Source organism: Thermobia domestica, chromosome 8 (genome assembly GCF_964235325.1).
Source record: "Thermobia domestica chromosome 8, izTheDome1.hap1.1, whole genome shotgun sequence".
Lineage (NCBI taxonomy): Eukaryota > Metazoa > Arthropoda > Insecta > Zygentoma > Lepismatidae > Thermobia > Thermobia domestica.
Window position 1 is genome coordinate 175028728 of NC_137461.1, and position 24834 is coordinate 175053561.

General features: G+C 37.4%; 1 protein-coding gene across 1 annotated transcript in view; it reads left to right on the top strand.

Moving 5' to 3' along the window:
- LOC145693356 (uncharacterized) overlaps nucleotides 1-24834 on the top strand; it is a 1437468-nt gene that overhangs the window by 360933 nt on the left and 1051701 nt on the right. The window contains exon 8 of the mRNA XM_081769283.1: nucleotides 6014-6130. Coding sequence (XP_081625409.1) covers nucleotides 6014-6130 — 117 coding nt within the window. The remainder of the gene's footprint in view (nucleotides 1-6013; nucleotides 6131-24834) is intronic.

Genomic DNA, 24834 nt, shown 5'->3' on the forward strand with positions numbered 1-24834 from the left:
GCATCGACGACCTTCTGCCAACGTTCTGGAAGGCCATGAATTCCATCGCGGTAGAACTTTGTGGGCCATGAAGCGAAGAAGGTATCAAGTGCATTTTTGCACCTCTACTAAGGATTTGAACTGGTGTCCTGTAAAGTGATTGTCCAACGAATGGACCATTTGATAATCGGACGGTGCAATGTTCGGCGAATATGGCGGACGCAACAGTGTTTCCCATCCAAGGCGTAGAACGGTGACTCGGGTCATCCTAGCCACATGGGGCTTAGCGTTATCCTGTAACTGGAGGACCCCTTTGCGATTCACAAGTACTAGTTCCAGAGCTTTAAGTTTTCCTTGAGCACGGCTCAACTGCTAACAGTACACAGTTGCATTGATGCTCCGACAAGCTGGTAGCAGTTCCCGATGCACGATGCTGCGAGCAGTCCACCAAACACACAGGAGGAACTTCTTGTATAGAGGTGGTTTCGTCTGTTTTGGAACTGGTTCATGGGATGCTCAGAATGATGACGGCGCCCTGGAGCTTCGTACAGGACCCACTTCTGATTATATGTCAACACCCTGTTCAGAAATGGCTCTTTCCTCAGACGAGACAGCAAAGAAACAGTGTCTGCTCGCGTTGCCTCCTGGCCCGGAGTCAAATCATGTGTGACCCATCAACTTAACTTGTAGTGCTTCCCAAGTCGATGGAGGTACTGCCGAATGGTTTCTCCACTCACACTGAATTGTAGTCCTAGTTCCTCACATGTCTGACCACTGTTTGCCTCAATTGCTGCCTGAAGATCTTCATTTTGTACATATGTTGGTCTTCCGGCACATAGTGCGTCTTCAAGTGTTTCGTCACCGTCCTTAAAATTGTTAAACCACCACTGCACTGTCTGCGTAGTCACAATGTCCTCACCAAAGTTCTGGCATATCTTCCGCCCCGCTGCATCGGCGTTTGATTCCAGTTTGAACTCGTACAGCGTACCGCCCTTCGGAAGATCTGTGGAGGTCCCATGTTAACTCTTTCCTTAGGGAAGTTCACGGTGTAGCTGAACTGCCACAACCAGGTAGTATGTTGGATATACCCACAACAACTGACTTCGCCTTATCTCCATTTGCATTCAACTCACGGTGTGAGGACCAATGGAACACAGACCTCCACAAAAAGCGACAGAACTTTCTTAGTTACCTTTATAGATCCTCTTTATTTATAGTTACCTTTATAGTTCCTCAAGATTCGGCCTTTCCCATTCCTGTTCCTCTTGGGTCCGAATACCGTCTCAGGATGCTGTCCTCGAATACTTTCAGTCTACGTTTTTTCCTCAGAGTAAGCGACCGTTTTTCGCAACCATACAGAACGACAGGCATGATTATCGTTTTATAAATTTTAAGCTTCAAATTCCTCAACATAATTTGCGACAACAAGAGATTTTTAACTGAGTAATAACACGAATTCCGTGCTTTTAGTCGACATTTCGTAAGACATGGGCACATTGACACACCCCTCTTAAATTTTGGAAGGGGTAGCTAGAGCCACTCTTAAATTTCAGAATTGTGAAAAAGCAAGAATTGCTAAATGTTCTCTAAGACCTTAATATATACCAACTGTAAATTTAGATGCTACATCTCATTGCCTTTTATGGATATAAAATTGCCAAAAATTTAAAATCTTGGATACTTTTGAACTAATTTATCCCATTTGATCAAGGTTTATCATTAGGTCATATAGTTTAGAATAGGTTTCCGTTTTCTTTTATAAAATATGGGTGCATTAATGCACATCCAAAGTGCGGAATGTGTACATTGGGTCACTCCTTAAATTTCTTTGACATTATTTTGACATATTTAACTTCTTTAATATGACTTGTCATGACTATATGACTAATATGACTTTAATATGACTTCTTTAATATGTCATATGTGATTATATAGATGAGTATAAGCTCCATCCTCTTTTATAGGACATAAGTATATTGATGTACTTCTCCAATTTTGGGAACGTTACATAGGACCACTCCTTAAATTTGGAAATTATTGAAAAATAAAATTTGTTAAATGTTCTATAGGATACGAATATATAATTCTGTAAATTTTTGCTAGGAGTGCATCGGCCTAGCCTTTAAGTTGGGAACTGTTAAAAAATAATATTTGGCAGTTTTCTAGTACTCGAATATATACTTCTTTATATTTGTTTGGTCTTGCTTATTAACCTTTTATAGGTACAAAATTGTCAATAACATATTGACAAAATAAACATATTGTTTTATATTTAGCGGGAGAATTAAATTTTAGCGTAAAAATTGAATAAACACTAGAAGCGAATTTTGAGTGACGTGCTTAACGGTCACTAACATAGATTATAACATATCATATGACTGAACACAAGGCCCCAGTGCCTTTCATTGAAGATGAGTGCCTTGAGACCGGAAGAAGTGCATTTGATCCATTCTTAAATATTGGAGTTGTCAAAAAATACAAATTCGTAATTTTTTTTAGGACTAGGTAAATTTGGATCATTGAACTTACGTCCTTCCATGGGTAAAAAGTTGCCAAATTCAAATTTATTGATCTCATTTATAAAATTCACACTTTGAAACTTAGAGACAACTTGTAGTCTAAGGTTGTGCAAAATATTAGGATCTGGAACCTGGTAAATAATTATTAAAACCGATTCATATGAAACAATAAAAATTTCAGTTTGAACTGTAGTCACAACTCATAGTCTAAGGTCATTGGTGGAGAGTTATCTTCAGTGAGATCTGATTGGTTGAAAAGTATAATAAATCAGTGATCGAAAAACTTCAAGTATAAATTTTCAAACTTTTGTAAAATATTAAGCAAAAATTTGAAAGTGACTAGCCAATCGGATTGCATCAAGATAACTTTCCACTAATAACTTTAGAGTGTAAGTTGTGACTAAAGTTCAGAGTGTTAAACTGCTGTTGTGTATGAATTAATTTTAATAATTACATATCAGGTCTCAAGTATTAATTTTTTTCACACCAATGACCTTAGACTGAGTCGTAGTTACAATCTTAGGGTTCAAAATGTGAAATTATAATGTATATCAAAACCTTACAATAATTACCTGTCAGATTTCAGGTCTAAAATTTGGAGTTTGAAGTAATGATCAACTAAAGATATATTACCACCAATGAGCTTGGACTATGAATTCTGAGTATAGTTCAGAATCTGAAATCTGGTATTTTTTGACGAAGCTATGAACTGATAGATCTGAAGGTGGAGAAATAAATTTTCCCGTCCTCGTGACCAAGGACTTTTCTGAAATAAATTCTATTTAGAAGGAAAGTAAATAAACTATGCGAGAAACTGTCAGAAACAGCAATACTTGTTGAAAAAACATTAATAAATTTCACAGAGATGATTATGAACAAGATAGTAAGAAATGACGCTCGGAATATTAAAGCCAATAGTTTCGATTCACCGTCTAAGGAGTAGGAAACTTCTTTTGGAAAGCAAAAAGGGTGCAGACATAACTTCTGCGTACTTTTCCTACTGAAAATAGAAAACCGCTGATCGGTCGAGGTTTCTTTGAGCTGTTTTTTTAAAAAAGATACCTGTCTGGAAATATGTAAACCGAGAATATTTATAAGTAGTCCACTATCTATCTACTTCCTACTTTAAAATTGGGTGAAGACAGGGTTTCCTTTCTACAACATCTTTATCGAAATACCTCAAAGCATGTGTTGTGATAATGCTAGTGTATTTCTGAATCTCAGTAAGAAAACTAACATAAGAGGAAAATGCCAATAGCCAACTCGTTTAACTCTTCAGGTTTCGAACGAACGAACTTCCGCCGATTTTTATGTTCATTTATTTTCATACTTTAATTTACATTTTTTAAATTATTATTAAAGTTATCAAACATTTCGGAGAAGGAGATCCGGATCCCCTTTACCTTCCCCTAAATAGTCCATGGATGCAACGGCGCCGATTTCTCTGTAAATTTGGGGGGAGTCCATTCAGATGCAGAAAGCATATGTGAGGATTTTAAGTCAAATTGCATTCAAATTATGCCAAATACTGTAAATTTACAAATACAATGCGGGGGCTCACATGAGCCTTGGGGGGTCCCCTCGGCCCCCAGGATCGGCGCCCTTGCATGGATGTAATACTTATATAAACACATTTTCCAAATAAAGTCCTTTCTAAAAAGTCAAGTTTTCAATGCCTTGTAATACTTTTCCTTATAGGTGGTCGAAGTATGGCATATGATGACCGTAGTATTGGACACTAATGTACTTGATATGTGCATAACGCCTTCTATCTCAGTTGCGTTATTACCGGTACTGTTGTTGAACCCTCCACAATTTGTTTCTATTTCGATGTTTGTGATACTATAACGTCCTTAATTTGCAACACTGCATAACAAATGTGGTTGCATTTTAACGGAGATGATTTGAACCTTCCTTTGTCTCAAATAAATTTAGAAAATTTAACATAATAAGTTCAATTCAACACAGATTCAGATATATTGGTTATTCACCACAGATATTTGATTACCAGGAAAAGATGCTGAACTTCAAACATAAATATTAATACTCAAATAAACGTTGAAGATTGTAACTTGTGGACTTACCAAGTAGTACTTTGCTGAATAAATAAAACAAGATGTGAATTTTATAAGTGCAGAAGGGTAAATAGAATTTCATAAAGTCAACGATATCTAAGTAGAGTGTTCCTATCGGGTGTTAGCTCAAAGCACAACACCCTAAGACAGGTAGCAGTTCATAATTTCAATAGTTGAGATGATCTATCTCAGTTCCAGTATGTCGTTGTTTTCTCTCCTAGAGGTGCCGTCCAAGTACCTCGATCTTCTCCAAATTAGACGTTTTGTTCTCGGAGAATGCCATTAGACACTCTTATAGACTCTCAATTTACCATAAAAGGAAAACCAGAGTAATGATCGAATCCACCCACAAATTACGTATATAAGTGACGTCAAAGAGATATTGAACTTATCCAAGCGTGTTAAGCTTAGAAGAAAACCCTCAGTGACTCGTATATTTGACAAGTCATACAAAATCAGTATGATGAGTAACTTTTAGGTGAGATACAGAAGACATGGAGTTACCAGGAAATTTTAACGAACTTTCCTAAATTCACTAGCTAGCACTTACGGAAGAAACAAATATGATTACACTGTGCTTAATTGATTGAGAAAACTTGAATTGACACTAAAGTAATTGTCAAATGGGCTTTGTCTGTAAGGAAAACAAGAATTTTAGAAATTATCAAAACAATTAATCAAAAGATTGCGATCTTGGCCAAGAATTTTAGGAATGATCAAAACATTGCGATCTTAGCCAATAATTCGTTTTAGGATCAAGGGACACAAAATTTTTGAACAGCCCCTAAATCGAGCTTTTGTATTTTCTACGTAATAAGCACTTTATACTGACTTAAGTGATAGTTTGGGTTTGGCTACATTATATGTAGTTCTCCAGACATAAGGCGTACAAGGAAATTTTTGACTGAAATATATTGGATGTTTTGATCCAATAAATGAGGAGAAAGTTTATGTGGGTTTTCTGCCGTATGCACGGTTTAATGAACCAATAAATAATAAATCATGTTTCCGACGCTGCTTTAGATACATTTAATAACAACAAGAAGTTTTCCATGATTAAAATATGATGTTCAAAACGGAGTGCATTAGACTCAAACTCAGGTCCTTTAATTCTTAACACACAACACTATGTTCTTGTTTTACATGTGGATTTGAAATACGTAATAATCTGACGTATTACCATCTGACATAATACAACTTTGTTGGCAACACTGTTAATCTTGTGATATCACAGAGTATGCCATGCCAAACAATGTCCCCTGCCGATATTAGCGTGGTACGAAATTTAATAAATTTTTGTTCATTGCTTTAAAAGTTACAAGGGTTCGTTCAAGACGAAAGATCCACCATGTACAAGTTGTTTAGATGGTAGTTTCACCTTATAGTAATAATAATTTAGACCGTATTCACTACAAAGAAATTACTTGTTCTTACATTAAGGGAGAGCCTGGACCGCAGGGACAGAAAGGTGAACCTGGTATGACTGGAGACGCAGGTATTACAGGGACACCTGGAATGAAAGGGGAGAAAGGATTGCCAGGACCAGCTGGAGCTCGGGTTTGTATTTTTTTTTTTATCATTATCAGGCTTATGTAGAATTTTTCCTTCATTTTTATATTTTAATTTCTACATACATTATTCATTTAATAATAATAATAATAATAATAGGACCATTTTATGTAGTATGTATGTCTTACGTTAATTGTAACATTTGACAAATGGAACTATTTCATTTGACATTAATACCTGCTCATTGTTTGATTTTTTTTCCTAGAAGACAAATGACAAGAAGTACAGTAACAAATTAAGTACACAAAGATTACTGCTAAACAGAAATAGGTAGAAGAAATACATGTACTCAACTTTTCATAATAAACTCAAATCAAATAAGTTTTGAAAATAATAAATGTGAGCTATATATGGAAAACTGCATTGAAAACATGAATTTAGAAATTAACAGAAAAAGATCTCATTTGTGATTGTCAGAAACAGATATACAGCGGGTGGTACTCACAAGTAAAGGGTCCAAATGGATGAATCGAGTACAGGATGAGACATAGTGCGCCTCATAGAGGATGTGAAAGTGCGTATATGTGCAAAGTTATAGTGGCTGAGTGCCATAAGAAACGGAGGGGGTCATGTTGATGGAAGAAGGGCTATGCTATGTTATTGAAATACATCAAACTGTTGAATCGTGAAAATAGTGAAAGATAGACAATGCAAACTGTGGTAATTTCACATATTGGCAAAAGAAGAATTGGAAGAGTAGGTCATGAACCTCCGCCGCCATCTTGAAATCCACCATTTGAAATCTGAGATATTTTTTAAAATGTAAAGATACTCATGTGATATATCAATTAGGGCCAGATCCTAAATCTTTCAAAAAGTCAATTATGAACTTTAGTGATCGTTATCTGTACTTATTTGGAAGATTTAGGGTCATCTTTATAGTTATTTACGAAAATCTTGGAGACTGATACTCGTATGTTGAAAATTTGGATAATTACGAAAACACATGTAAGTTAAACATATCTACAAGACAAGAGAACTAGCAGTGAAATTTGATAATAACAATGTACGTTTAACTTACACGTGTTTTCATGATAATCCATACTTTCAACATACGGCTATTAGTCTCTTAGATTTTCGTAAGTAACTATAAAGATGATCCTAAATCTTTCAAATAAATACAGATAACGAACATTTAAGTTCCTAGTTGACCTTTTGGGAACATTCTAGCCATATCATATGACTACCTCTACATTTCAAAAAAATATCACAATTTCAAAATCGCGGATTTCAAGATTGCTTCGTGATCTACTTTGCCCATTCTCTTTTTGCCAATATGTGAAACTACCACCGTTTGCATTGTCTGTTACTATTTTCACGATTCAACAGTTTTTTTTTAATGTATTTCAATAACATAGCATAGCCCTTCTCCCACAACTTTGACCTCTCCCCCTTCGTTTCTTATGGTGCTCAGTCGCTATAACTTTGCACAAACACACATTTTCACATCCTCTATCAGGCGCAATAAGTTTCATCGTGCAACTCGATTCATCCATTTGGACTCTTTAGTTCTCAGGGTAAGGTTTTGAAGTAATCTCCATCTGCATCCCCTTGCCAGTAAGTTCCTGCAGCTGCGTAGTATCTTGAGGATAAGCCTGGGAAGATTTTGAACTGAAAAAAATCCGTGAATGCATGCCGCAGGTTGACCTCATGGTCAAATAATTTCCAACGGAGAGAGAGTAGCAGGTGATAATTTGATGGTGCTAGATCCGCCAGGTATGGTGGATAGCACAATTTCTCAGAGCGAAGTCGATGAATAGTATCACTGATCGTTCTTGCCAGTCTCGTCTCGCATACAGTTCATCCCTGCGATTAATCAATGCTGTATTGTTCTACTTCCTCCCCCCTATTATTTCCCTCTTGCTGGCTACAGTCGAACAAACGTACCAATGTCTGAAAGCCTCCTCTTTGGCCTACAGAATGCACCATAAATATTTTAATAGAATAATTAGGGAAGCTGTAACCCCAGCATATCTGTTGAGTTTTGTTTTTGAGGCGTAAAAAGTGTTAACATTTCATGTGTATGATGACAGAGAATTTTTTCTTTATGTCTGTATGGCAGGCAGCAACTTCAGGTTTTGACTGTATCTTGTCAACACACCAATTATTTTTTTTTCTAGGTGATTTGGACCCATGTGGCAACAGTGGTGCCAACTACAAAAATTTTTGAAACTCGGTTAGGGATTTTTTTTTTTTTTTTTTTTTTTTTTTGTAAATTTTCACCCCTACAGTTTCCTCAATAATTAATACCTCCTCCCGTTTTCAACACTGCAATGAAACTTACACCAAAAAAATAGCCACATCCCTCTTCTGAAAAAGAAGGCCTTAACTATATCAATTGGGTAAATAGTTTTTGAGCAATAAGTCACTAACTGAAAATGTAGGAAAACGCCAAAAATGACGTTGGTCGGAAAGTGTTAAGTTCCCAATAGAATTTGCCCCGAGATATCAAGTTTCAAACGTGTTTCCACTAGACTTCGTGAATATAATTGACGATGAAACACATACGGAAATATTAAAAATAAAATCGGTATGAGAGTCTCTAAGGTGACTGATATTATTAATCTATGCATACTAGAAGAGACTATGTATAAAATATAGAAAATACAAAAAGATTCGGATGTCAGTTAATAAGAAAGAAAATCTTAGTCCACAGGGAAGTATATGACAAATGAAAGTCTGGAAGTTTGTCATGTAGGAAACGTTCATGTTTTTGCAACGAATGCATTCACGTCATTGTTCTTTGTAGATTTTGCAGGTTAAAAGTAAAATTATGGTTTGAATTGTCGGGCAGTTGCCGAAATTTAGATGAGAAGTTCGGTGATAATCCTGTCGGGAAATTCAAAGTATGCTTTCAAAATTCTCATATTCAAAGAAATATGTCATAGAATGATTTAGGGTATTTGCTGTCAAAATCTGCTATCTGCTTCCTTTGTCCTGGTTTTCACAAATTTTCGTGTAGTTGGGTCTAAATGCATGGGTGAATATAAATAAAATTCTTATGTAGTCAAAAGAGAATGTTTTAATTAAAGCCTTGTACCGTAGTTGAATTTTTAAATATAAGGTTATATAAGCAGTCTGTTCTTGTGAACATGCCTGAGACTGTATTTCACATGCTGAATACATATTATGTGACTGGCATATAGATAGATCAAGTTCATATATCCCTTCAGTGGTCCAGGTTACATAATCAGTCATTTTAAGATGAATGTATGTCGTTTCTGTCAGGAATCTCTTATTAGAAAGTTTACAATAGTCCTTTGTATGTATAATTGGAGTTTGGTTTGTGATATCGAGATTAGGTGTGGAAGCATCAAAAGAGATTAAAAGCCCTTTAGAACATTGGTAAAATAGTCCGAGATTCCTCTCTAAAATGAGCCTGCAGATCTGAAATAGTGTGGAACATTTTTTGTAGCAAATAGCTGGTCTGATTAATATGTCTTTAACATTATTCTGTAGTAAACTTTGGATTATAGAGGCGAAATGCTGTTCAATAATTTGAAAATTTAGAAACTTCAAAAATCACTCGTTATTGGGCAGTTAAGTAATTTTTCAACTGACAAAGAAATTTGTGACCAAATTTGTAAGTTCGAAATTCTCCTTTTAATATCTTGAATTAAACTAAACTAACTAACTCTATGGCCTATGGAACCCGGAGGTTTAATGCCGCGTTCACAAAAGCTCTCCACTGACCTCTATCCTTAGCTAACTGCATCCAGTTTCTACTTTGTATTCCAATCTTAATATTGTCCTCCCATCTGCGCCTAGGTCTTCCTGATGGTCGTTTTCCGATTAATATCTTGAATTTGGCTATGTAAATCAGCATTTTGTTCTTTCATTTGGTTAATAGTTTACTTTGATTTGCGGAGTTCGTAAAGACTAAATGCACTTGAGTCCAAATTTGCATCCCCAATAAAATGTTTAAAATCATATGTTTTGGTCTTTTTGAACAACCAATTTGACACGATGGTATAATGTCCTTAACTTTATCGATGAAATTTCTTTCTCGTCCAGTGAAGAGATTATTTGTCTTTTTCCACAACAGTATTCATTTTTAAGATATATGGCCCTAAAATCTAAAGTAATCTGTATGCTAAAAACGGTCTTCATAGTCATTTATTGGTTTAAATTTGGCGATAATCCAAACTGTTTGTAAACCAGTTCATTTCTATGCGTTTCTCCCGGAAGAATGTTAGAAATAGAATAAATGTTGATACTATTCTTCCATTGATTGCCTTTCTGTCTATTAGAAAGAAGAGAAACAAGGCAGATATATAAGTTAATTCATCTAATGATTGTAAAGTACGTGTTTTGTGATTTAAATATTTGGTCTAGGAATTAATTTGTGCGGTTTTACAAAAGATGGCGTAACTAGCTTATTGTCCCATAGTTTCGTTGATCCAAACATGCGTTGAAAACTACTGTCATTGAGCATCTTGTTTAGTATATGTCAGTTGCTTGAAGCGGAAACAACAACATTTTTTCTTCAACTGAAAATGGCGCATTTTGTGCCTGATAAAGTGTTTTTGCGGGGAGTTATTCTTCATTGCTTTAACATGAAGAAAAGTGCTACCGCAAGTCATCATATTTTAGTGGAAGTGTTTGGTGACCATGCTCTAGCTGAGCGAACGTGTCAGAAGTGGTTTGCACGGTTTAAAGGTGGTGATTTCAGCTTGGAAGACCAAAAGCAATTTGGACAGCCAAAAGAATTTGAAGATGAAGAATTGAGAGCATTGCTTGATCAGGATTCGTGTCAAACGCAGGACGAACTTGCAGAAGCATTTGGAGTTGAGCAAACAACAGTTTCCAAACGTCTCAAAGCCATAGGAATGATTCAAAAGATGTCTTATTGGGTTTCACATGAATTGAAAAGAAAGACGTTGAAAGAAGAAAAACCGTTTGCGAATTGCTGCTTCAAAGACAGAAAAGGAAGGGACTTTTGCATCGAATTGTAACTGGTGATGAGAAGTGGATTCATTACGAGAATCCTAAACGAAAAAAGGCCTGGGTGAAGCAAGGTGAACCAGGTCCTTCAGAACCGAAACGAGATATTCATTGTGCAAAGGTTATGCTGTATATATGGTGGGATTTGAAACGTGTGGTGTACTATGAACTTCTGAAACTTGGTGAAACTATTAATGGACACCGCTATCGACAACAATTAATGCGTTTGAAGCAAGCTCTGGCCTGAAAACGACCAGAATGGAATAACAGGCATAATAAACTTATTTATCAAGATGATAACGCTCGACCACATGTCGCAAAACCGGTCAAAACCTATTTGGAAAATGTCGGATGGAAAGTGTTACTCCACCCGCGATATTCACCAGACACTGCTCCGTCTGACTACTACTTGATCGATTGCATGAATAACGATTTGACTGGACAGCGGTTCACTTCTTCAGAAAATATCGAAAAATGGATCTTTGATTAGATTGCGTCAAAAGATGAGGAATTCTTTCGACACGGAATCCGTAAATTGCCTGAAAGATGGGAGAAAGTAGTGGCTAGCGATGGACAATATTTTTGTTAACGTATTCATTTACTTTGTTTTTGAAATAAAGCTTCAATTTTTATTAAAAACCGCACGAATTAATTCCTAGACCAAATAGTACAGGTAGAAGGCGAATCCGTAGCGAACTCTTGCAGGAAATATTTTAAATAAATTTTTAATAAGTAGTGGCGTGTTTGTATTTCACAAGAAAATGTTTCATTAATAACTACAACACATTATTTATTTTAAGGAATGTAGCGAGAACGTTCACCTTTTCTTCGCCCGTACCTTTTATTATTAGTGTTCTTTCAAGTACTGCTGAAAGAATGTAGTCTATTTTCATAAATTTTTAAATTTTACGTCTTTTTAAGTATATCACTCAATTCGTGAGCTTCTTCAGACGTACGTCCGTGTGTTTCTTCAGAAAAGTGGTGGTTGACGGATGTCTATAGTTAGTAAGTTCATTTCTTCCTGTAACCAGTTTGAACGTCTACGAACAAATGAACTTTCGGTGTGTGATACTTGTTTTAACGCAGACAAAATGATACAAAGAAGTGCATTCTCAGTACACTATGCAGTACGCAGTTGACACCTCACACTTCCAGTTTTTATTTTGTATATTAGGGTGTACAGTGGCGTATTTACGATTTTGTTTCGAGAGGGGGGGCTGCTAACTTTATTCCTGGAAATGTGAAAATTCTGCAAGATATTTCCTTTACTTTAATATAGTATATAAAATTTCGGGCGGGGGGCGGGCTTAAGCCCGGAAGCCCACCTTAAATATGCCACTGAGGATGTATTATAACTATGAAACGTGCCGTGAAATATTCGTAGAAGTTTACTGTTTAGAATCTGTTAAGTTTGATCATATACATTTGTATCCATTTTTGCCTAGTTCTTTAATTATTTTATCCTCTTTGGAAAACTATTCAGCATACACGCTGCTTATTATTAGAGGCTGAGTCGCAATGAACACAGCGAACATTAATTTACAGAATTTATAGCGTTGCCTAACACAAATTGCATGTGTATTTCCGTGCATACATTTACACGAGGAATACCCAGGATCAAATTACCTACTCTCAAATTTATTGTAAACGTAATGTTTCTACCTTCACTGTATTCAGTTCAGAGCTGGAAATGTGGAGAACACGAGGGGACAGCGCCCCTAAAAGTTCAAGAAACAAGGAAGGAAGAAAAATATTAAAATCATATGATGTGTGCACAGGAATAATTCTTCGTTGTATTGTTTCGTTCCCTCTTAGAATATACGCGGGCACATTCCGCAACGGCTTGCGTTAACGCAATGCAAAATTTATGATTTAGTTTGCGACAAGGATGTTGCCACGGAGGGACCTATCGGGGCCAGGCCACCGAAGTGATTTCAAGGCCTCCTCAAATGACCAGCTTTTAAACTATCATCGTAAGATGACCTGCTTCAACCATTTAAAAATAACAAAATTTACATATAATTTACGATACAATACAGGATGTCCTATATACAATGCAACCCGGAGTTTGGAATAGTAGAACTTTTGAACCGGAAGCGGTACACACATAATGGTTATAACAAAATGAAGCCTTGTTCATGCATATATTTTTAAACTAGGAAGCAACGATTGGAGTACACTAGGAACCACACATTGTTACCAGACATAACCGAAGGTATACGTCTGTATGTCTGTATTTGTGTGAGTATTTTGATGTATGTATGTGGACATACGTTTGCCTGTATATATGTATGTTTATGGCTATTTAGAAATATGTATGTCTGTATTTGTGTGAGTGGGTCTTTGTAGCTTTGAATGTATGTAGAAGGGATGTGTGTCTTTGTCTTTGTATGTATGTGTGTGTGGTGTTATTAGGCATCCGTCTCTGTGTGCTGATGTCATGTGTGTGGTCTTGAATTATCGTGTGCGTTGGTAGGCATCCGTCTGTTTGTTGTGTGTGGTCTTACATTATCGTGTGCGTTGTTAGGCATCCATCTGTGTGTGCTGATGCATTATCGTGGACCTGCGCATGTAGGCGTTTGTGTGTGGTGCCGTATTATGGTCTGTTTACATATTCATGTTTTTCTATGTGTGGTCTTGCATTATCGTGTGCGTTGGTAGGCATCCATCTGTGTGTGCTGATGCATTATCGTGGACCTGCGTATGTAGGCGTTTGTGTGTGATGCCGCATTATCGTCTGTGTACGTGTGCATGTTTTTATGTGGGGTCTTGTATTATCGTGTACGTTGGTAGGCATCCATTTGTGTGTGGTGTTGCATTACCGTGGACCTGCGAATATATGCGTTTGTGTTTGGTGCTGAGTTATCGTCTGTGTACGTATGTATGTCTGTGTGTGGTCTTGTATTATCGTGTGCTTTGGTATGCATCCCTCTGTGTGAGGTGCTGCATTATCGTTGACTTCCTTATGTATGCGTTTTTGTGAAGTGCCGCATTATCGTGTGTGTACGTATGCATGTCTATATCTGATCTTGCATTATCGTGTGGCTTGGTAAGCATCCGTCAGTATGGTCTTGATTATTGTGTGCGTTATTATATGCCTGCGTATGCATGTATTATCGTGTTCGTGGTTATGCAGCCGTATATATGTGATATTGTCGTGTATGTATTATAGCAATACACAATTTCTATTTCATTTTAATTTTGAGTATACAAACACAGCTTTTCCACTTGCGTAATGGCTATTGATAGGTTCTGCCATAAAGGGCTTTGCTTAAAAGACATTTGTTTGCACAAGTAGGAAATTGTCTTACATGTGAATACGTGAATTGTTAGTGAAAAGAAAGCATATTGAGCAATCCCGGAAACGCGGGGCGCCCGCTGGTGAAACGCCGCGTGGCGCAGTGTACACCGGCTCGCGAATTGAGAACGCCCCCGGGCGCAGATCGAAACGCGATTATGATGCTTTGCACGCGGGCAGGTACTTATTACGCGAGGAACAGTGGTGCTTAAAGATGTAGATTTCGTTTTTGTACTCATAAAAACAAGACTAATTATTGTTGTACGTATGGTATCTATAGATTCCGTTGCCATATGGAAGAGATCGTTAGTGATTCTTCTTGTACGTATGGTATGTAGATTCCGTTGTTGTAAGCATTAGAACGGGGCTAAATATTGTTCTACGTATGATATCTATAGATTCAGTCCCCGTACGCATGAGATCGGTACTAATTTTTAACTTACGATATCTAGATTCCGTTGTTGTATGCAAGACATATAGTAACTGATAATGTACGTTAGATTTGCATAGTGATTGACGGTTACAACTTACTGCTAAGATGATTGGGGATGTTTTCCCGTCATGCACAAATTAGTTCATTCTTCCTGCGCAGTAGCTACAGTAGAAAACATGATTGCGCAGTAGGTAAAATACTTGTCCGCTAGCAGAGTCACTATTAAGGTGATAGGGTACGTTTTCCCGAAATGAGCAAATTAGTGCATTTTTGTTGCGCAGTAGCTAACGTTTAATAAATCGTATGCGCACAAGTTTTCGTTACGTATTACGCCGTAATAAGAAAAGAAAATATCAATCGAGTGTAAACGTGAATGCGTCAATGCAAACTACAAACCTTTACTAAAGAAACAATTATTTCACGGGAAACTTGGTGTATAATGTTGTCAGCATGTATCGAACCTGTTAGCGGATATACAAAATCTCAAGTTCAACCTTTTTACACTCTGTAAAGAAAAAATAGCGACACTTGCTCGGATATGGTTTTCGCAACATACTTTAATCAATATGATTTTTTTACATGAATTCCTGATAATATTACAATGCATATTCCTAATGAGCAGTTCATTCTTAATACTTGTGCCAGAGTTTCAGGCTTTTGACATGAATTTATATGCATATATAAGTAGCTATGTGTGTATTGAGCAAAATCGTTTATAGGAAGAGTTATACATAAAACTGAAAAAGATCAACAACAATAGCAGAAAACAAGAAATGGAATTTCTTAAGGGTAAGACATATTATGTGCAAACATCGGGAAGTACCATACACCAAACTAGTATTTTGTATGTGCCCCATGAGCTTTCTGCAGTGCAGCGAATCATCGGAACCCTTTGGTAACAAGGCTATTGCAAATGCAACCTCGATTTCACGGAATAGCACCCGGATTATCTGTTCCTTGAATTCCATTCTGTTTGAGATAGTTGTCTATTGAATCTTCTACTCTTATTGATCCACAAATTTGAACTGGATTCATGTGAGGTGAGTTTGTAGGCCACATGAGTCTCTAAATAGTCATATTCTTGAACCTCGTATTAACGATTTTCGCTCGGTAACATGATGTATTATCGTCCTAGAAAAGGAAGTAGTCCAAATTTTCTTCAGAAAAGTCGTCTTTAGCTGTTGTAAGAACTTTGCGTATCAGAATTTGAAGATATTTTCGTGCATCAAACGATCCTTCACTTATGTCCGTTGATCTGATGTCTTTAACGGTGAACCAAGCCCATACCATAACTCAGTAACTGAATATTTGCGTTTTTTAAACAAAATCTTTGTCAAGTTCCTTGCTTGTTCGTATCCACAACTTCACACCACCATCTTTTCCCTCTATTCTAAACTTCTTTTCAACGAAGAAAACGACGTGCTTCCAGTTGTCATAAGTCCAAGTTGCATATCAACTCACAAAACTACATGTTGAAGTCCTCTGTGTTTTGTCAGTTTGGACTTTCTACGCGGTTTCTTCTTTGTAATATCCTCTTCATACAGTCAAGACAATACAGTTGTACGAGTAACTGCAGTTCCAAGATCATGTCAAACTACAGAATCGATTTTTGGGGAAATCACTCCTGAAATCGGCAGTGCTATTGATTTCATTTAGCAATCTGCTCTGGGTGATGCTTTCTTTTTTCTTGCACACTGTTGACGAAGGGACGATTTGTTATGCTGTTTCCACTTGTGGATTACTCTTCCTGCCGTAGAATCATGGATTTTCAGTATTCCATCTATTCCCTTAGAGATTTGCCTTAGCTACGCAAAATAATAATTGTCTTTTTCACATGGCAACAAGTCACATTTCTTACTCATTTTATTTGTTTACAGTCCACATGTAGCAACAATATCACACACAAACAACGCTGCACAACAACAATTTTGCCACTTGACACTGTTCAAACAATAAGAAAGCAAAGAACAATCATAAAATGCTATTTACCTCAGCCTATACATCACAAATGCAATGCAAAATTCTCACTACAATAATTTACGAGACGCATTCAGTGACATCTAGCGATAATATTACTGATACACAAACAATTGGCAAGCGATGTCGTACACCACAGATGTCAGAGATAACGCAAATGAACTATCCCACTCTTCATTTCCTTCTATTCCTCTTCTAACGGGCTGCAACTATGGTTTTCTGTGTAAGTTAGCTTGAGAATATAGGTGTCGCTATTTTTTCTTTACAGAGTGTATTACAAGCATCAAGAATAAATTAAAACGGTACTACTAGATTCTTTCTCAGACTATACCCTTTTCGCTACCCCTTACAACGGTATAACTTTTCCTCTCCCACTGGAGCGGTATAACTGAATTCCTGACCAACTCGAGAGGCGTGACTTTTAGTTCCTCTCCCACTGCAGGCGGCGTGACTGAATTCCCCTCCGATTGAAGCGACCTATTCATTACCAACTTTGAGCGCACAGCCAAAATTGCAGGTTGGAATGAAGACAAAATGCGTTCTATCTTCCCGTTATGTCTTGGAGACATTCCTCTATATTGGTACAAAAGTACCGATTTACTTTTCACCCTGCCATGGAATACTCTTAAAGATAGATTTCTAAGGCAATTTGGGCCAAATAATCTACCTCTCTCCGCAGCGGAAAATATAGATCAAGAGTTCAAGAACCTACAGAATCAATCCTCCATTCTTGTCTACCCAACTAGACCACCCACCCTCCTTTGATGACTTTTTGTTGCATTTAATTACGGGACTATTGCCTCACTTTATTGTAGAATTTTCTCAAAAGACTATTAAGTCATTTGACGAACTTCTAGAACTAGCAGCTACAAGGAAGAGGGGAACAGGTTAGCCCAGCGGCGCCTAGCCAGCTTAACCACCACCCCTACCCCCACCACAATCAGCAAGACCCTTTAAACAGTATAATCTCTCGTTTAGCTACCCTTCAGGTCCAATTTCACACATCTTAATGCTCAACCTGTACAACATACAGTTGCATTCATGGAAAATAGTAAACCGCAGTACAGGCAGCAATACTCAGATCGTTCACCTTCTCCTTCCTACTCCCGTAATTCCTCCCACGAGCGGGATGACCAAAGATATCGTTCAAGGCAACCATCACACAGCAAGGAACGGAATTACAAGAATCCACCTCAATCCCCTCTCACAACTCCCACACCATCCTCAGACCACAACCATGAATGTTCATGCCAAACACCAAAGCTACAACAAACTTCTAAGAATACCAATCAGAACTCTCCTCAGAAAAAATTTAATATTTCTAGAAAAGTCGTCTTCCTTTTAGAAAATGTGGGAGAAATCAGAACGGAGCAAACTGTAACGAGACTGCCTTGGCTACTATATATCCTATGCCTTACGCACAGTTTTACCCTCCATCATATCCATCTCCCTTTTCCTCTACCTACAACGTCCCAAACACCATGTGGTCCCACCCCTTTTGTACCAATTTTACCTTCGTTATCCTCAATGGAACAGCCGCCAGAAACGGCTAAACTTGGAAGAGGACTCTCCTTCATCTCCAACTCACTCTTCTCTCAATGACTTACAATCACAACAGCCATCAAACCCACACAAGAGCACACAACTTCAGCAACCATCTCCCGTTGCTGCAAGCACTTATGTTCCTTCTAACATAATAACAGAAGAACATAATCACAAGTCTCGTAAACAGTATGTATTGAATGTCCCATTGATCTTTAAACGATATTTAACTTACATTGAGGGCTCTATTGGTTCAAAACGACAACTAATAATCCGACTCAGGAGCAGAGCTCAATTTAATTCCTAGCTATTTAGTGCCTTAAAAAGCGCGGCCTTTTCCTTTGGTCACGGTTCTTCATGGTGTATCTAACATCCCGTTTACCTTACCCACACAGTTAAATTACTAATCACAATACCAGGACGTACATTTTCGGTTCTTTTTCGCATTTCACCCCTGCAATCATTGTCCACCATTTTAGGAAACCAAATCCTTAAACGGCATTTAGCCAAACTAGACTACAAAACAGGCACTCTATGCTTAACATATTTTGTGCGCAAACCTGTGCAACCCATATCACCTGCACTTAAGAGGGTTCATTTTCTTTCAAGTTTTCAGTCAGTTAAGAAAAAACATTTGTTTTTCAAGTCACTAAAACACAAAGTATTCCTGCAAATAGTGTTGGCATGCTACGACTAACAATTCCTCTAAAATCGAACATACAGCATTTTTACATAAATTCCCCTACACATGCCAATCTTAAAGGGTGTCACACTATCCACACGGCAATCTCAATTCATAACCTTCAAATACCAGTTATTAATCTCTCTCCCTACGATCAAAGTTTTTTCAAGGGCCTACCCATTGCCTCGGACACAATCTTTGCTAGAAAGCCTAGTGACTACAAGGCATACTCTGTTAGGCAACTTTTTGAACCGACAGAAGAACATGCGGAACAAAATAGAAGGGAAAGGATGGAAAAATTAAGGATCATATTGATCTCACTAAATTCAACATCAATCCCGCACTTTCTCCATCCCAGAGACAACAAATGCTGGAAATTTTGATAAAATGGATCACTACCTTTAAATGGACAAAAACTGATTTCAGTAAAATAAAAACCTTTGAAGTTTCCTTGGACCTAATCGATAATAAACCTTTTGTTATGCCCCAGTTCACAATTCCACATATGCTTAGGCCTCTGGTAAAAGATAAAATCATACAACTTCTCGAACAGAGCATAATCCAACCATCTAATAGTCAGTATAGAAATAATATCACTGCAGTGCTGAAACCGAACAGCAAATCAGACATTCGTTTAGTTTTGGATCTCAGAACATTGTCGAGCAAATGCCAAACATTAGCAGACCCAATACAGCCCATGAGAGACGTTTTGGATAACATGTCGGCTGCTCGCTGGATAATTCATCTTGACTTAGCACAATCTTTCTATCGTTGTCCTCTGGCTCCTGAAGATAGCAAAGCCACTGCATTTTCGGTTCGGGATCTTCATCCGCCCCACAGGCAATTTGAACTTACAGTGCAACCACAAGGACATAAATCCAGTACGCTCAACCCGCACTACCCACTACTTATCGCGATATACCAGCTCAAAATTCCCCCCCCCCCAATTCATTACTGGTTCCCAAGTTCTGTTGAAAAGAATCAGCACTAAAAAGGATGAAAGTGGACCTTTGAGACAACTGTATACAGGCCCGAACATTGTTCTCAATAAACTCGATGAAAATTCATATCAGATTGATGTTGAAGGGAAAATAATTAATGTTGCAAAAAAAACGACTTAAGCTTTACATTCCAGAAACAGAGAAAAATACAGTTGTTGCAACCAGATATAACAAATATATACGCAGCATCAAGGCATAGGCCGCATACATGGCACATAACCTCACCCAAAGCAAAAACATAGCCCAATCCACTCCCGCAAAGCAGGGATTTGCAGATAACTTCACTGCATCATTCACATGCACTTTCCTTTTTAAACAACTTTCCAAGCATACGTAGTAAGTCAGTGGTGATCAACCAGTGTGTCGTTACGCTAAATTGTGTTGTGCAGTGCAATAACATGTATAGTAAGAATTATAGCGTTTCAACGAGCATTAATAATGTTATAAAGGCTCACACTGTTATTAAGTGGCAAAAAACATTGTGCGAATGGCATAATGTTTATAGTCACTCACAAAGGTTGAGAACCACTACTCTACTACCCTAGGACAGGTTCACTGCCATTCATTAGGTGTCCTTTTATAGTCCATGTTAAACGCTAATAAGCATCTCAAAATAGTTACTATCTAAAAAAAAAGTCATGATTTCCGCCTATCTACAAAGTCCAGAAATAGGATTAATGATTAACATTCGTCTTAAAATTCAATCCATTCTTCATTCAAAATTGACTCTCATCTCTTCTATCCTTTCATTAACAGTTACACTCATACAGTCAATGCAGTTCACAATGTAATCGTTCTAGTGAATATTAGAGAAGATATGTGATAAAAGCACGACTCAGTTGTAACTCAGTGATTACACATTCTGAATATCTATTACGTACTAGTCCGTTCAATTAACCAAAGTAATCTTTATAGTAAATCGCTCCAATATTAATGAAAACATAGTAAATTATTCGTAGAAATACAAATTTATTAGTGTTAGTCTGAATTTATTGTATTTCAAGTAATTTCACATTAAACTCTGCGAAGAGGAAGCGTGAGATAATGTAATCCAGATGGAGGTTAAATTCATCATCGTCGGAATAAGAAGACAAAGTTGCTGAATTCTTCTACATGGAATAACTCTAAGTCCCCCCCTTTAAATTCCCTGTAATTAATGTGTAGTGCAGTGATATGTTCAGTGAACCAACGTGTTGTAAGGTATACGCACCGGATTTCTACAGGTTAAGGACCTTTTTCAAAATCAATCGCCTATTGTGGCCATAATATTGGTCGGTGTTGGCCCATTTTTTCCTTGAAATGTACAGTCTCTACTAATACTAGAAGTCACTTCAAGACTCAAATGTTAATGTTAGAAATTTTTGTGAAACTGGAACTCGCCAATGGAACCCGAATTCGACATACTTCACCTGGTTTCGACGGTTGCGGTATCTGAATTCGACACCTTCAATTATATCCATGTGAAACATTAAGTCGGTATTATTAGTAGTAGTAATCTCTTCTCAGCTTCAAATATTGTTTTATTATTATGCAGAAATTATCAGACGGGCAAAACAACACAACTCAAATTTTCTGAAGTGAGTAGTTACTTCGATGATCCTCAATTCGACATGCTGGAACCTGATTTCGACATTCCACGTCAAACTGAGGTTACAACTGTCGGAGAATTATGCAACAAATAGCTTTATGAAAAACTTTGAACATACTTGTACGTTTAGATATTCAGTTAAAATTAAATTTGCACTATTGAGCATGAATTCGACAACCTTGTCGAAATCCGGTTCACGTTACAAATAAAGTCTCGTGTTTTCGACAACCCCCCGTTCATGTTACATCACAACCTTTGTCCTCACATAAGAAAATAAAACGCACTGATTGAAACTCCTTTACAACATTAAAGTACCACTATTTGTTTGAAGCAAACCTAATTTAATAAAAGTCTTACGAAAATAACTAGCCGACTTATGATTTTCTTAAGATTGTGTTTTTTCTCGAAGAGTGTATCACACACACAACAATGTATTTCTTTTCTCCATGCGTATGACTCATCTACTGTAACAGTGCTTTTGACACGAGAAAACACACTCCCATAATGTTGCCACTTCTATTCACGATTGCAGGGATGACATCTTATGCTTATTTCACAACATTTAAGCACAGGTATGTTGAATTCGGGTACCTGTCGAATTCAGGCGCGTTTACCTTAGGTGGTCGTGTATCACCAATCTTAACATAAACCAGCAATAATATATTATACCATTTTAAATTAATCCTTCATTTTTTTATTTTTTTAATTATACATCAAAATGGGCTAGAAGGTTCTGAAAATATATAGAAACAGATTTGTCAATAAAAATATATTAAAAAAAGGTGCACGTAAGTAAATATAACATGTGAATTACCTTTTGATCAAATAAAATTTATCCTATGCATTTGTTTTGTTTTCAGTTATCTTTTCCACGTTTCTTACATGAACCACCGCAGGAATTCTTTGTATTGTGTACAAGTACTTACGTATATTCTGCAAGCATAAAAGATTGACGCGTCAAGGATGGTGGGTACGCGCAAGCGCAACCTCAGCATGAGTTTCTTTTGGTTTGTGATTTAATTAGGAGGCTTGCATGATTTTTACTCTAACCACTACCACCTGCAGAATGAAGTGCTTGTTCCTTCTAACCACTAAGTCCGCTTTAAATACATAAATCAATAGCCCGAACATGGGAAACCGAACCCGGCCGGTCATAATACGTCAAGGACAACCATAAAAAGAATCACTTATCCCCAAAACATTTCTTTCTCAATTTTAAGCTGTATAGCAAGGAAGACCTTCCCATTTAAGCAATATCATACAGACAGTGGAATTTCATGAGCAGTTCGTTTTTTTTTAAAACTAAATATGACATTTATGCGGACAAGAATAGCGTACTCGAAAGAAAAATCGAAACTTATACAACTTCAACATAACATGCATTTGTTTCTCAATACCATGCATCGGGAAGAATTATAAACCTACCATCACTTTATGTAGGACTTAGGAACACCATAACACTGGTTCTTCTATAATTTATTACAAGAAATAGCGCATATAAGAGATGATGACAACTAATTCACGAATGTGAGAAATACTACTATATTCAACTTTTGCAAGAGCTTATCCCTTAATCCTGCTTAAATTATGACGTTAATTTATGAAAGGAATTAATAATTGCTGCCACTGCACTTTTAAATCGCTTTCTGTAAAATAACAAGAATGAAGATTTTCGCCCCCCTTAACCCGCTTACCTTTTTTGTATCACACATATAGTAATCTACAGTGCTGTGGCAAACGCGGGTTGCTGATAAAATACAGATCCGTAAGGGGCCAACCAACTGCAAAGTATCAGGAAAATCATATACCGTAATAATCTGAGAATCATTAAAGAATAAAAATAAAATGCCCCATCCCAGGGCACGTTCACCATTTCTTGGAGTAGTTTCCTCCCACCAAATCCACTTGAGAAAATTTTAATAACACTAACACTCCTTACACTCAAACTATAGCTAAAACTTGTTCATACTAGGGTGAAAGGGCACTCCCACTCACACCCCTCAGTACTTTGCATTGAACCCAACCAACATTTCAACATCATAATCTTTACATACACAACAACGACAGAAAAAACGTGACGACATAGGCCGCCACTAGCATACAGGCCCACGCAGCGGGTCAATACTCGCGACCACCCCTAAATTTTAGACCCATCCCATTCGGATAATTGATCTATTAAATGCTACTAATCACAACACTTCACAACTTTCCTTCTCCCAATAGTGCAAGACTCAGTAGTAAGGGCCTGACTTGGCCGAACTCTTAATAATTCAATTTTGGGTCCCCATGCACTATACTGAATGAATTAGGGATGCTTTGGCCGGGATTACGTCACCTATTGAAATTTTGCTTATGCTTATTCAGGGGCCATGCACGTTGGTGTAAATGAGTCAGAGGTACCTTGGCCAGACTATGACGTCATTGAATTGGGAGTATTGGATCAGAGGTCATGATGATTCTTTAAAATTACTAAAAATATGATCTTGATGATTCATTACGTTATGAAATAGTACAGGTTTACGAATGCTTTCGTTCCCTTTTATGGCATAAAATTTGGAGATTGTTATGCATGGACTAACACGGGTGCAAATGAAATCTTTAGTTTTACGTCCCACGATTATGCCGGTTAGGCTAAAGGCCCATACAGTAGAAGTGAACGCTCTACCACTGAGCCACCGCACCTCTACTGGTATGAATGAATTAGAGGTAGTTGGTTCGAGCTAATATGTTTGTTTGACGTCACTGAACTGTGATTTTTAGCTTGGAGCTTATGATGGCTTGTTTCGTTCCCTTTTATGAGTATAAAATTACCAAAACAAGGTTTGATCTCTTTCTTGATGACCTATTACATTATGAATTAGTAGACCCCAGTAATACTATAAATTAGTATTAATATGAAACTCGAAAACTTTGGGAGCTCCTCCGTGGCTAAGCGGTTAGCGTACGCGCCTTTGGCGTGGGAGACCCGGGTTCGATTCCCGGCGGAAGCTCATGTGGTTCGGATTCCACGTTAATCAGTAGGTCCATGTCTCATATAGCCTCGCTGCTGAACGGGACGTTAAACCCAAAATCAACTCAACTCAACTCGAAAACTTTGGAGTTCCTTTGTGGCTAACCGGTTAGCGTATGCGTCTTTAACGTGAGAGACCTGGGTTCGATTCCCGGAAGAAGCTCATGCGGTTCGGATTGTTATCCCTTTGATGAGATGGACTAACACTGGTGCAAAT